We start from the raw sequence: 14,800 nt of genomic DNA, 5'->3' as shown, positions 1-14,800 counted from the left end.
AAAATAATATAAAAACAGAGAGGGGGACAAAACATAAGAGACTCTTAAATATGGACAACAAACAGAGGGTTACTGGAGGGGTGGTGGGAGGGGGGATGGGCTAAATGGGTCAGGGGCATCAAGGAATCTACTCCTGAAATGCTATGATGCATGATATGCTATCTAACTTGGATATAAATTTAAAAAATAAATAAATCACCGAAATAAATAAATAAAATAGAGTCAGGAAAAAAACAACAACAAAACAAACAGAAAATAGCAAGCATCAGTAAGGATGTGGAGTATCCGATGGAGGCTGATCTAGCAGCATATTTTCCACCCCGATGCCTACAAGAGCATGCACAACACCTTGCACGCGGTTGGTGAGAGCATAAAACAGGGCAGCCACTGTGGAAAACGGTTTGGCAATTCCTAGGAATGTTGAAAACAGAGTTACCATGTGATCCAGCGATTCCACTTCTGGGTGCGCACCCCGACAAACCCACAACAGGGCCAGCGTCACTCACAAAAGCCAAGAGGCCGCAGCAACGCACGTGTCCACAGATGGATGGAAAGGTAAACAAATATGCTCTATACACAATGGAATATTCTTCAGTCTCTTTTTAAAATGTTTTATTTGTGAGAGACAGAGACAGCAAGAGTAGGGGAGGGGCAGAGAGAGACGGAGACACAGAATCTGAAGCAGGATCCAGGCTCTGAGCTGTCAGCACAGAGCCCGACGCAGGGCTCGAACCCACGAACCGCGAGATCATGACCTGAGCCGAAGTCAATCGCTCAAACGACTGAGCCACCCAGGTGCCCCTGTTCTTCAGTCTTAAAAATGAAGCAAAGTCCGACACGAGCTACGACACAGAGGACATTCTGCTGGTGAAATAAGCCAGTCACAAAAGGACAAGCCCTGTATAATTCTATTTGTGTGAGGCCTTGGGTAGTCGGATGCTTAGAGGCAGACTGTGGAATGGTGTTCGCGGGGGGCTGCAGGGAGGGCACGGGGGACTCAGAGTCTCAGCTCTGTGAGATGCAGAGAGTTCTGGAGACCGATACTACCGGTGCCTGCATAACAATGTTAATGTATTTAATGACACTTAAATACAGTCGACTGTAAATTTTATCTTACGTGTATTTTACCTCAATTAAAAACTTTTAAAAATCCAAGAGATAACAGGAAAGGATTAGCTGAAGTTAAAGCAGTATTTATTCAATTTTCTTGCAATCGTATTCTCTAAGGCATAAGTGGCAATTATTTGGCATTATACAAATTCTTTTAAGGCCTCTGTAGTTGGATTTTTGCTCAGAGATAGATCTCATCTGGTGCAAATCTGAGAACTTATTTATTCTGGCGTGGGCCCTTACAAGAGACACGTCTTTGCCTCACTATCCCTTAATCAAGCTCTGTCACTTTCAGTAGAGGGCATGTATGGTCTTGCAGCTGCTCTGAAGGTCACCTGGCCCCCTGGGGCCCTGGCCCCGCGAAGTGTGACCGGGTCTCGGTGGGCTCCCAGCCTCTCAGGCCGTGCTCTCGATGATAACCGCGATGCCCTGGCCGCCTCCGATACAAGCGGATCCCACAGCATATTTTCCACCCCGACGCCTACGAGAGAAAGCAGTGGTAGAAATCCACTTGAATAAAAAACGAACAGAGGTAATTTGAAAATTAATTAAATAGAATTCATAATGGTCACATCTACGTTATTCATTCTCACTCAGCTCATGTCAATCTTTTCCCCAATCCTCAATTTTGGTGTAGAGTCGCAAGAGGAGAAAGAATTTAGAAAGCAGAATACTTGTATGAGAAGAAAGTGGTAATGCGGAAGGGGGAGGCTGAGAAGCAAACAGAGAAGCTGAGGTGTGCCCTGCAAAGGGAGAGAGACAGGAGGCCGTGGAGACGGATCGGAAGCTGAGGGAGGAGTGAGCAGTCAGCCTCTTTGATTTTTGTGGTTTCGGATTTTTATGGCACCTTAGAGCAAGTGCAATTAGTGAAGTTTGTCCGTGTGAAGAGGCAGATCATTTAGAAGCAGTTTATGTCCCTTTCATAAAAATTACACTCCTTTGGACCACAATCTGTTCCCATTCCTCAACCTAACAAAACGACCCTGAGAAAGCCACCTAGGGACTCTGTGGCGCATGTTGCTCACTTCAATTCAATGAATTACTTATTAAGTGAAATGAGTCCCGTTTACCTTAACCTTAGGTTAACCTTAGGTTAAGGTAACAGAGTGATTGTATTTGGCTGACATATATAGTCTTGTTTGCAATGTTCCTAACAGAGAGAAATGGTCCAAAACACACAGCACCAGAGGAGGAGCTCGTCTCTTAGGACTGAAAGCCCTCCACACAGAGGGCTCCTCCTGGAACCCTGGCAACAGGGACAGAAACGCTTGGCTCAGACCCAAACCAGCAGTTTGCTTCAGCTTCTTAAATGACAGCATCTAGATGGGAACCCTCCCAATATGTTGTTTGGTTTCCTAAGTAGTTTTATCTCGCTCTTGTCATGGGCACTAGAGTGCAAGCACCATGAAGCCCGTGGCCTCGTGAGCGCTGACTGCTGTGTCCCAGCGTCGGGTTGGGGGGGGCAGCGCCAGGAGGGGGCACGCGCTGAGGGACTACACCGAGCCCACGGCAAACATGAGGAAGCACGCATATTCAAGTGCAGGGCCACTAAAAAGTCAACTGAGTTGTTTCTAATCTCAGCCAAAAGGGGGATAACTTATTTCTGGTGAGAAGCAGTACAGGGGGATATAAGGAAGGATGAAAAATGTTAGACTGCTCTGGGGAAACCTAAATCTATGCATTTTACCAAAGATGGCAAATATAAATTGTTGCATTTTATCTAGCAAATACCTTAATTCGTGAACCAGGTGCGCCATAATTCTCGTTCCAGAACCTCCCAGTGGGTGACCCAAAGCAATGGCTCCGCCATTCACATTGGTTTTACTTGGGTCAAGGTCCAAACTCTTCTGAACTGCTAAGTACTGAGGAGCAAAAGCTTCATTCACCTAAAGATAATCAAAACACTGGTAAACATCCTTATTCATAAGTTGCTTTTCAACCAAAAATTCTCCAGTCCTACTGATGGCTAATTTTGCTCTTTCTTTTTTTTCTATGTAAACTACCTTGCAGTGTTATTTTAGTTTATCTTCAACCACTCTTTGTAAAGACATCAGGTTTGAAAACGGGTATATTTACTAACTTATACTTTAAGTCCACTGCATCTCTTGGAGAAAAATTTTCAGTAATGTTATAAACAGATACGTACTAGAGGCAGCAGGATTTGGTCCAGTTTCTGGACCCGGAGGGACGGCTCCAATCTTGGCTGAGTGCATGTTCTTTAAGCTCTTGACACTGAGATTCCCTCAACAGTAAAATGTAACTGTAGTACATCCTAAGAGTTACTGTCAAGATTAAGTGAAATCATGGGTTAAGTGTCTAGTGTAGCACCTGACATATACCAGCTATTCAATAGATGGTTGCTATTAGTATTATTACTGCGTACTCCTTGCCATACTTCCTGGAAGAAACTGACACACAACAAAGGATAAGCCTTCAGAGCCAGACACACAGAATGGTTACTATGCTGACAGTGGGCAGATCTGAAAAGTGTCATATTGTATTTACTTGACAAGGTTGGCTATGAGGATTACTTTTCTTCAAGTTCATGGCACTATATTTTCATATGATCTTAGCTAGAAAATTGTAGCAGTAGGAAAACAGATTTTAAGAGACGTAACTTTTACAGAGTCGAGATCAAAATCCAGCTGTGTTCTTTCCTACCATATTTTCTTTTTTCCCAAGATGGTGCTTTGTTTGTCCTTTGATCCCACAATATTTTTTCATTTTATATCGGGATGCTTACGGCAGTACTAAGAGACCGGAATACGTCGTGAAACTAGGTTTTTGAACTAAGGAAACACTACTACATGATCATTACAAGTCCCAAAGACAATCATATCAAGATATTGAGTGCTATGTCTTTGAGTACATATACATCTATAAATGATTATGAACAGCTTTGCAGAGCGGAAAAATTTAAACAGAGTTAATTAAGTGTGAAATCTAAAGTCAGAAAATCAATGACATTATTTGCTAATACAAATACGGTCATTAATTAGCCCCCTTGAGGCTCTAATAGAAGAAGAGATTTAAGGATAAGATGTTTGCCTAAAACCATGGTTTGCTGCATGAGAGATGCCCATGCAGGAGACCACACCTGTGCCAGAGTGAGAAGGCCCCTTCTTCAACAATTTAAAAAGAGAAGTTTCTGGGGCACCTGGGTGGCTCACTTGGTTAAGCGTCTGACTTCAGCTCAGGTCATGATGTTACAGTTTGTGGGTTCGAGCCCCACGTCAGGCTCTGTGCTAACAGCTCAGAGCCTGGAGCCTGCTTTGGATTTTGTCTCCTTCCCTTTCTGCTCTCCCCTGCTTGTGCTCTCTCTCTTTCTCTCTCTCTGTGTCTTAAAAATAAATAGTTAAAAAAATTTTTTTACTAAAAAAAAAATAGATTAGTTTCCTTTGTTATATTAGTTATCTCTCAATGTCAAGCAGCATATGTTTAATTACCTAAAATTTTCAAATACTCCCCAAATGTAAAATGTATATGACCCAGCTTGAAGTATTTTCTTTTCCACTCCTACTTTTAATTATGCTACATACTTAAGATGCCTTTGCTCTAACCTAACATTAAAAAAAAATCACCATACCAATAAACTTAACTTTTCTATGCAAAAAAATATGACATCCAAATCTAGCCACAACTATGGTGTAAAAGATAAGTTTGGGGAAGGGGGAGTTTTAACTTGGGGAGAGGGGAAGAAACTTCTAGATTTGGCATGAGATACTGATTTCTATTATGTCAATTCTTTTGCTTGTATTTTTTCATTTTAATCTGTAAAAGAAGGTTTAAGTTATTGATTTCTTACCCACCTTATTATAATATTCAATTGAATTCAATAAACATATTAATAATCTAAAATGCAGTAGTCTTATAAGGGCCTAAGAATTTTCTAGGAATTCATATTTTAGTAGGAAAAAAATCAGGCTGTTTTAATTATTCAAATATACATGTAGCACTTTAATCAGGTAGAGAAAGTACCAACTCAAAGCATGTAATGAAAAGTAATACTTATTTAGATGCACATCATTTGGAAAGGCTAATAGCACTAAGATAAAAGAGCTATAAAACACCAAATAAAGCCATTTATGCTGTAGAAGTTGATGGTTTACTCATGTAAAAAAAAGCGTAACACTTACCTCAACCAAATCCATGTCCTTAAGACTCCGTCCTGTTTTCTTCAATGCCCCATTGATAGCAGGGACAGGGCCTATATAAGCACAAAAATCGATTTCATCTTATATTTACTTAAGTATCAAATTTCTTCTTCTTTACTAAACAGGAAATTCAGGAAGAAATAATGTGACAGTTATTAGTAGCCACAGTTCTTACTACCTTACTAGCACATTATTCAATGATGTGACAATAAAAAAACAGAAAAGAGAACCCGAGGGAAAAGCTGGTAATGCAGTCCAATTGTATGTGGGAGGCTCACATGAGGAGTTCTACCATAAATAGCTTTATTAAGCGTTCAGAAAGCTAAAGGAGTCCTGGCTGGGGTTTTGTAGTCAACTGCAGATCATGCTTCATACCAAATGGCCGGGCAGACCGAGTGCTCTCCTGGATACAAATCACATGTATTCCTAGTACAGAAGTGATCATGGCTACTCTCTGAATCTGCAGGCCCATCTGGAAAAAAAGCAAGAAGCAGCAGTAGCGTCTCCACACAGGCACAGCAAGACAGAAAGCCATGAGGCACTTTACAGAAAAGGTATCTGAAGCAAAGAGGTATTATAATGCCAACAGCAGGCAGAGAATTTTTTCAATGTTTACTTATTTTTGAGACAGAAAGAGACAGAGCATGAGTGGGGGAGGGACAGAGAGAGAGGGAGGCCCAGAATCCTAAGCAGACTCCAGGCTCTGAGCTAGCTGTCAGCACAGAGCCCGATGCGGGGCTCGAACCCACAGACGTCAAGATCATGATCTCAGCCGAAGTCGGATGCTTAACCAACTGACGACCCCGTAGGCAGAGAATTTAAACAAAACAAAACCCCGAAAGTTCAGCTCCCAGATTACTGATGATCACCAATGACAGTTTAATGCTGCTCATAATTTTTAGGTATATTGACATTTTTTCCCAAAAGGTAAAAAAATCTGGCTAAAGAAGATTATCTACTTCTTTATCTGTTCATAGAGAATGAAATTGCCATTAGTATCTAAAAAAAAAATATGTGGTAGGTTCTGATTCATTCAAGTAGTCAAATATCCTGCAACAAGTTTCATGAATATGCCTGAGGAAAAATGGGAAATCAGTCTTTACAAGAAAAGCATAGTGCAACCTAAATACAATGTAATGTGTTTTGTCACCTAGTTAAAATGTTCTTTGGACAAGTCTGCTTATTGGTTAAGGGCACCCAGTTAGTGCTTTTCAATTTGAAGAACAAGTTTTGCGCTTTCGCACAGAACCCAGTTCCAGATTCTTTTTGTGTCTCTAAAGCACAAAAACAGGATGGAGAGTCAAGGAGAGCATCAGTTTCCCAGCATGGTCAGGGGTGAAGCATCCTGTGAAAGGCACACAGAACTAAAAGCTGAAGATGTAACACCCACCACCCTACGCACTTCTTGTCCTCATATCCATAGTAAGCATGACTCAACGTGTTCTCATTAACCTAGAATCATGACAATATCCTGGGCCACAACTTGAGTTTTAAAGGATGTTCCCATAACACTATTATTTACTGGAACTCGGGAAGTTATTGTATTCTCATTGGGAAAAGGAGAGCTCATTTCTAGTCCTACTACTAATTTCTAGTCCTACCTAATAGCTATGTAACTTTGGGCACATTTTTTGGGCTATAAGCTTCTCATCAGAAGTGCTCTGGCTTTTAACCCTTTTCTTTCTAACCACTGTAATCCTTTCTATGAATAAAGCCCAATAAAAGATAAAGTCAGAGCTGCTATAGCTAAAGAGGTTCCAAGCTTCACCTGCCATCACCGGCAAGTTCCAGGGAGCACTGTCTTTCCATATGTGTCCTTCCTTGGAGACATTACTGTTTCCTCCACGTCCTGGCTTTCCCCCTTTTTCAAGGTTAGTAGCTACTCTACAGGGCTAAGGATTGATTAATGTTGGAGAACTGCATAACCAAGGAAACTACTCTTAGAAACTGGATTGATGAGCAAATCCCCACCACTCAATAACCACTCTCTCTTGCTTATTCGTCTGGTGCATTTCATGTAGTTAACTTGTTTAATCTCATACAACAACCAATAGACAGCTGTCTAGGTGAAGGGACATTTGACACTATGGGGCATTTGGGATATATGGCTCTGTTCAAGCCCTGAGTGGGGGAAAAGTCAAGCCTTCCACAATGATATTCGTTGTACTACAGGCCAACATCCAGAACCTGGAAGAGAAGGAAGGAAAACTACATTTTCTTTGCTCACTGCCTATGTTAATATAACAGAACCTAGTAAAAATTGAGGTTAAACTGAAAAAGAACTACAAAATAACTAATTATCTATATCAGAAAAATGTGATTGATCATCAAAGCCATCTATAGACACACTTAAAAAAAAAAAAACCCACACTCCCAGGCTCCACCCTGGAACTACTGAAAGACGCAGGATTATGGGTAGATTTTGATGATCACCTGGGGTTGGGAACCACTGTTCTAGACACTGAAATGATAAATGCCATACCAGTATACAGATGTTTAATTTTTTAAGCTACTTTCCATCTCTAAGACAAAAGCTGATGTTTTATTAATAGCGAGTAGCTGAAAGCTAATAAGCTTTTAAACCTGTAACATACAAAAAATGGACTTTTTAAAAAAAGTTTATTTATTTGAGAGAGACAGAGACAGAGCGAGCAGTGAAGGGGCAGAGAGAATCCCAAGCAAGCTCTGTGCTGCGAGGGCAGAGCCGGATGCGGTGCTCAAACTCATGAAATTGTGAGATCATGACCTGAGCCGAAACCAAGAGTCAGAAGCCTAACCGACTGAGCCGCCCAGGCGCCAGGCAAAAAACTGACTTTTATCAGATATTTACATAGCTTAAAGTTTTAGTTAAAGTAATCTGAAACCCACTGAAACCTGACAAAGTATGGACATGCCAGCTTTCTTTTTTAGGAATTCTGTAGAGATAAATCTTCTCTGAAGGACTAGGCAGCAAATGTGGCCGGGTATTAAATTAGTCCCAAATTAGCATAATGGAATTACTCAAGTAGAACCTTTGAGGTTTACACTGAAGGATCTCTGAGAATGCAGGTCAGCAACAGGTCATCCTCCTTCTAGCTTGGGACCTAATTAAAAAACCAGTTAATTAGTTGGAAAAGGCCTAACTAAGCTCATAGAAAAATCTCTGGACCTATCAAGAATCTGAATGTAGCCATAGTGTAGGCTTTTCTTTGGGATATGAGGGTACAGGTGGGATACGTCAAAGCCTCTGGGCATGAACAGTCTTGTCAGTGAGGCCCCTCATCAGTTCTGAGGATGACACGAACCAGTATAATTCAGCATCATCTGCAGTTCCTGGAGTGCATCCAGTGAAAAGCTTTTTGTTCTTCTAATTCATATTTTTCAAGCCAAGAAAGAGTATACAGTTGGTCCTTGAACAACACAAGTTTGAACTGTGTAAGATCCACTTACAGGCAGACCTTTTTGATAAACATAGTATAGTACTATAAATGTATTTTCTCAATAACATTTCGTTTTCTCTAGTTTATCCTAAGAGTACAGTATGTACTACACCTAACATACAAAATACGCATTAATAGTTTATGTTATTGGTAACGCTTCTGGGCAACAGCAGGCTATTGTAGTTAAGTCTTGGGGGAATTGAAAGTTACACTTGAATTTCGACTGTATGATGGCGGGGGCCCCTAACCCCGCATTGTTCAAGGGTCAACTATACACATTTCTAGGCGGTTCTCCTGCTAATCTTTCCCGAGTGAGATACACTGTAATTCTGCATTTTCCTATTAAGGCCCAGCTGAGCCAGGTGGACAGGACTTTGACTTCCCGAGGCAACATGGCGAGAAGAGCACTGGAATGAGAGAGGCCCTTTTCCCACCCAGGCTCCATCACTTACTGCTCTGGAACTTTATAAGACAACCTCCCTGAGCCTCCATTTTCTCATTCACAAAGGGGCTGTGGGAAGAGGAAGTGTGCAGAACACCCAGCGACCATGTGCAGAACACCCAGCATTCAGGAATCTCTGTTTCGCCCCAGGATCCCTCCCCCATCGCGTGTTCTCTCATCTTGTCACCACCTTGTAATCCTTCTCTGTTCTATTCTGGGTTTTAAATCTCTCAAATGGACAATGAGACATGATTACCGCCCACAAGGAGTGTGTACAGTCTTGGTTTTCCTGTTGTGCTTGGCACCATTTTTCATGAAGATGAGTTGTTTAAACGACTGATTGCCAATCTCCTTTTCTCCACAAGTGACCTGGATTTGACTATTGTTTCAGGTATCTGAACTCCAAACAAGAGTTGTCTCTGGAAACCTAACAGACCAGTCTGTTCTACTGCAAACTTACCAATACCCATGATAGAGGGATCACATCCAGACACAAAATAGCCCACAATTCTTGCGAGTGGTGTGAAGTTATGTTTTTTAACAGCATCTTCACTAGCTATGATAACAGCTCCGGCACCATCGGATACCCCCTGGGAAACAAAAACATAAGATTAATTAGAGGGCAAGAGGATCCAGTTAATTAAGATCTGAACTAATGGAGCAACGTTAGGATTATGGTAATACAGAAGCAGCAGCACCATAACTTGGGAGACAGTAAGTAGTCCTGGCAGTGCTGGGGGGGGGGGGGGGGGGGGGGGGGGGGGGGGGGGGGGGGGTCAGAAACCGACTAGGGCACAGAATACAACCTCACCAAAGGAAAACAGGAAACTGGCAAAGAGGCACTTATATCCAAGAAACTGGATTATATGAGATTATATATATATATATAAATATATAAAAAATATATATATTAACTGGATTATATTATATGAGAGTACCTAGTTAAAATATTTTGTTTAGGACTATGAACACCCCACTTAGCAGAATATGAACATTGCTAATTTATTTTTCCATTTTTTAAAGTTTATTTATTTTGAGAGAGAGAGCAGGGGAGGGGCAGAGAGAATTCCAAGCAGGCTCCGAGCTGACAGTGTGGAGCCTGATGTGGGGCTTGAAGTCAAACTGTGATATCATGACCTGAGTTGAAACCAAGAGTCAGATGATTAACCGACTGAGCCACCCAGGCGCCCCTATGAACACTATTAATTTAAGCTAAATAATTAAAGACTAGTATGAAAAGTATCTCAAAGATATCTCATGATTACTTTGGACTGAACACAACAGGAAGAGTTCAAGAGTCAAGGTAGGTGCTACCTACCGATGCATTCCCTGCAGTAACGGTTCCTTCCTTCTTAAATACTGGAGGAAGCTTATTTAACTGCTCCAGGGTTGTTTGGGGCCGAGCATGTTCATCTATCTGCATCATCTGTTTCCCCTTCTTAGTCTTCACCTCTATTGGTGCCATCTCATTATTAAAGTAGCCAGCATCATTAGCTGAAATAGGAGAGTGACCACCATAAGAATGGGGAAAAAAAAGATATAAGAAATGAAATCAAACACATCCTTCAGTGTACCTTCTGGTCTACCCTTTCCTCACAGCCCTACTTTAAAATAAGGCTTTACTACATGTACAACTTACCTTGCCTATTGGAGGATTTAATGTACTGCCATGAATCTATACAAATGCATTCTGCTTCTTTTTTAAATTGTAAGTTTGATCTTTTTTACTACAATGTTTTTATAAGGTACTGCTGGACTATTAGCAGTTCTAGGCTGTTAGCTACAGACAGAATAGCACTAAGTAAACTTAAGTCTTATTTAAACTTCTCTGGGTGAGATAAGAAGTAATTTAAAAGTTACCAAGTTGTACAACAATAATGTATTGGACACTTAAAAATATGTTAAGAGGGTAAATCTTATGTTAAGTGTTTACCACAGGAAGAAAAAAGAAGTGGTCTCTACAGGAAGTGACCAATGTGTCATAGTGACGTCACCACGTCATCTATAACTGAAATTTAATGACAAGCAACCTGAAGAAACTATATGAGCTACTACTGACATGTTCCAAGTAGAACAGCGTGCCTACTTCCACCTCCACCAGCTCGAATGGACTACAGTAATCTGACGCTTCAGAAATAGGATAAGCCCGGAGTGGTACCATCTTAATTTTGAAATCACTTTCCAGCAAGCTAAAACACTTTCCTTATTTGGTTTTCAAAACTTTATCAGGGAAAAAAGGGAAGGCAAGTATTTTTAATCTCCATTGTACAGATGCTCAGTGAATACATGACAGAGGTCAGATAACTTGTGTGTGGCCAAGACAGAGAGAGAACTGCTGATCCTGACCTCTGGACCAGCACCCTCGCACTCTAAATGTGTAGCTCAAAACCGCAGAGAATGAGTTGGCCGGCATCGGCTGCATCCCACTCATCCCTCTGAAATGCTACAATGGGCTTTATTCTCACTATTCTAAGTATTTAACATCCCTAAATGAGAGTTTCTGCTCGTTTATAATAGTTTAATTAAAAAAAAATTTTCAGGAGACTAACAGACTTCTTCGACCCACGATCCTGATGAAAAACCGCTGTCGTGGTGCCCACCTGGGACTGGCCCGACAGTGGGTAGTATTATACCAAGGACACCGTGGGGCTGGCTGGGGACTGGTTCTACGTCCTCCCCGGTCGGGGGCAGTGATGCTCAGTTAGGAACGGGAGGAAGCCACAAAAGGATACCCAGTGGGTCCTTTCCATACATTACCACCCCCTCCCTGTGAATACGATATGCCTCACAGAGGACAACCCCCTCTCTCACGGTGTGTCAGAGCCGTAGTGCTCTGCTGGCCACAGAACCAGCTCAGGACAAACTGCAAGTGTCTAGGTAGGGTCAGTTAACAATGCCACTTTTTAACTAGTACTATTGGTTTTCAAAAGAGAAACTTTTGGTGAATTTTGCAGTCATTAATAGAATACCCAACCATTTAAAAAACAAAGGAATGAAGAAAAAATGTGATTTTCAAAAGGTGTAATTTAAAAAAAATTTTTTTTTTTAACATTGATCCATTTTTGAGAGACAGAGGGTGAGTGGGGGAAGGGCAAAGAGAGAGGGAGACAGAACCCGAAGCGGGCTCCAGGCTCTGAGCTCTCAGCACAGAGCCTGACGTGGGTCTTGAACTCACAGACCGTGAGATGGTGACCTGAGCCGAAGTCGGACACGTAACCGACTGAGCCACACAGGCGCCCCATCTAAAGGTGTAATTTAAAACAAATATTTGACCGTTATCATCTGAAATGAAAAAATAAAATCCCTTCTTTTTTTTTTACATTGAGGTACAACTGACATGTAACATTATATTAGTTTCAGGTGTACAACAGAATGACTCAATGTTTGTAGACACAGGGTGGCAAAACGACCACCGTGATAAGTCTAGTTAACATCTGTCCCCATACACAGCTACAAAGATTTTTTTCTTGTGATGAGAACTTTTAAGATCTACTCTCTTGGCAACTTCAAATATGCAATACAGCATCGTTAACTGTGGTCACCATGCTGTACATTACATGGCCATGACTTACTTGACAACCTTTACTCTATGACTTCTTTTATTTTATAACCCTTGACGCCCTTTACCCATGTCACCCACACCCATAGTTTCGTATAGATATTTATAATATCCAATTTCACTGACCAGCTTTCCACCTCTGCTGGGACTGCAGGGCGTACTTGTCACAGTCTTCTCTGCTTATATTGTGTTTCGCAGCAAGATTCTCGGCAGTAATTGCCATGGGGATTTGGATATGCTGATCTGTTAATCCTGTCCACAAAGTATCTTCCAGCTATTAAAAGAAATTCATAATAAGATGACCTGTTAAAGCGTATTTTTTGAAAGTAATCTGCTATAAAATCTTTACATTTAAATAATAGTTCTAAGAAAAGGAAAGTAAAATTAGACTTTATGATAGCATTTACTACTATTCATTTTTGGTTCTGCGACATTATAAAAAGCACCCGGTCATTATAAAATGCACACATTTCCCCTCTCTCTGAACGAAGGGGCTCTAAAGAGTGCTAAATGTACAGGGAGAGAAGACAGGAAGTCAACCTACAGTCAAAAATTGCACCCTCAAGGCCACATCTTGTTAAGAAACCGAACACTGAGTTCTCATGCAACGTTGCCCTGGGGCCACCTTTGTGAAGCACTGCTCTGAGCTGTGTAGGAAGAGTGTGTCTGTGCCCTTTTCACCCTGCGCCTTCGTGACAGGAACAGCTCCATCTACCAGTTAGTGTGAGGTTGAAGTGAACCTGGGACAGGTTCCTTGAGAACAGAAAAAGTTGTTACTTATTATCCAATTAGTTGGTCTCTGATAAGTGTGCCTCCGGTTTCTTCTAGACCACCTCATCGCCTTTGAGTCACTGGCCTGTCTTTCCAAAGGCTTTCTCAAATATAGTTGGTGTCTAAAATACTACCTTATATTTTCTACGTCTTATTCCTTCCAACTTTCAAAACGACCAGGTGAAGAACTGGGTTGAGTAGTGTAAATCCTTCATTACTGTTGGAAAATGCTAACAATATAGAATGTCACAGGAGAGGGGCAGCATATTCTTTACCAGTACTTTACCAGCACTGTCATTCCTATGCCGTAGTTCTCAAAGATGTGAAGATCAGTTTTTGTCTGACTGATTTAGGACAATATAATCTATATTCAAAGAGAATGTTTAAAAAAACAACAACAAAGAGAAGGTTTTCTGTGATGAAGAAGTATCTATTCGTTGGAGATTGCTTCAGAAATATAACTTCCATAAATCACAGTAAAGTTTTAGTTACTGGGTTTCCCAATTATTCAGTAGAGAAATTAATTAATTCAAGCTCCACCTATCTTTTGATCTGACTCTTCCCTTCCTCCATTCTCCAAGTGTTAATTCCACTACGAGTGTGTGGAGATAAAAGTCTAATGTGGGCTTTTTAAAATGTTGGTTAAAAGGTCAAAACTAAAAACCAAACTGGGCTTTTGAAATAGTTCACAAATTTCAGATCATTCGTATCTTGTCAATCCCCTATTAATGACATTCTTTCAAACTTTATTTTCTCTCTCCCAAAATGGTGTTACTAAAATTATTAGCATAACAGCATGACAAATAATTTTTAAACACGTTAGTGGTTCCAACCTTGAGATCTGATCCAAACTTGGTTCCAAAACGCATGTTTCTGACACAGTAGGGAGCCTGGCTCATGCTTTCGGTTCCTCCACACAAGACAACTTCAGCATCCTTCACACAAATTTCCTATGTGAAAACAAATGAGCAACAACAACCAAAAACCTTATGTTGTGGCAGGAGTATGTATTTAGCAGTAAACTACTAGTACATCTGATGAGTTACATGTCCTTGTTTACAGTGCCTCAAAAGGAAACACTTGTAAAGTAACTTGTAAAGCAAATGCTAAAGCATCTATTTCCTAAGACACAAGGGGAAGAAAAACTAACAGACTTCAATTGTCTGGGCACAGTGACAAATTCTACCTCTGTGTTGGTAAAGAATGATAATTCCGACTCAATATATATCTTGAAAATCAGCAGAGATATTAATGCCTGGCATAATACATATTGTAAGTTGATGATAAAGAACAATTCCTTTAAAAAGACAAAAGTAGGGGAGACTGGGTGGCTCAGTCGATTAAG

The 14,800-nt window shown here is 40.9% G+C and overlaps 1 protein-coding gene across 1 annotated transcript in view; it reads right to left on the bottom strand.

The window, feature by feature from the left end:
* Positions 1-1,177: 1,177 nt before the first annotated feature.
* The window catches only part of ACAA2 (acetyl-CoA acyltransferase 2), a 40,571-nt gene continuing 26,948 nt past the window's right edge, over positions 1,178-14,800 (bottom strand). The window contains exons 4-10 of the mRNA XM_039228823.1: positions 14,289-14,405; positions 12,811-12,958; positions 10,444-10,619; positions 9,586-9,715; positions 5,247-5,317; positions 2,842-2,996; positions 1,178-1,591 (exon numbers count right to left, since the gene is read on the bottom strand). Of these exons, the coding sequence (XP_039084754.1) occupies positions 1,507-1,591; positions 2,842-2,996; positions 5,247-5,317; positions 9,586-9,715; positions 10,444-10,619; positions 12,811-12,958; positions 14,289-14,405 (882 nt within the window). The 3' untranslated portion in view covers positions 1,178-1,506. The remainder of the gene's footprint in view (positions 1,592-2,841; positions 2,997-5,246; positions 5,318-9,585; positions 9,716-10,443; positions 10,620-12,810; positions 12,959-14,288; positions 14,406-14,800) is intronic.

Source organism: Hyaena hyaena, unplaced genomic scaffold (genome assembly GCF_003009895.1).
Source record: "Hyaena hyaena isolate Hyena2069 unplaced genomic scaffold, ASM300989v1 scaffold_33, whole genome shotgun sequence".
Taxonomy (NCBI): domain Eukaryota; kingdom Metazoa; phylum Chordata; class Mammalia; order Carnivora; family Hyaenidae; genus Hyaena; species Hyaena hyaena.
Note: the sequence above shows the minus strand (reverse complement) of the source record. Positions and strands in the feature narration are given on the sequence as shown.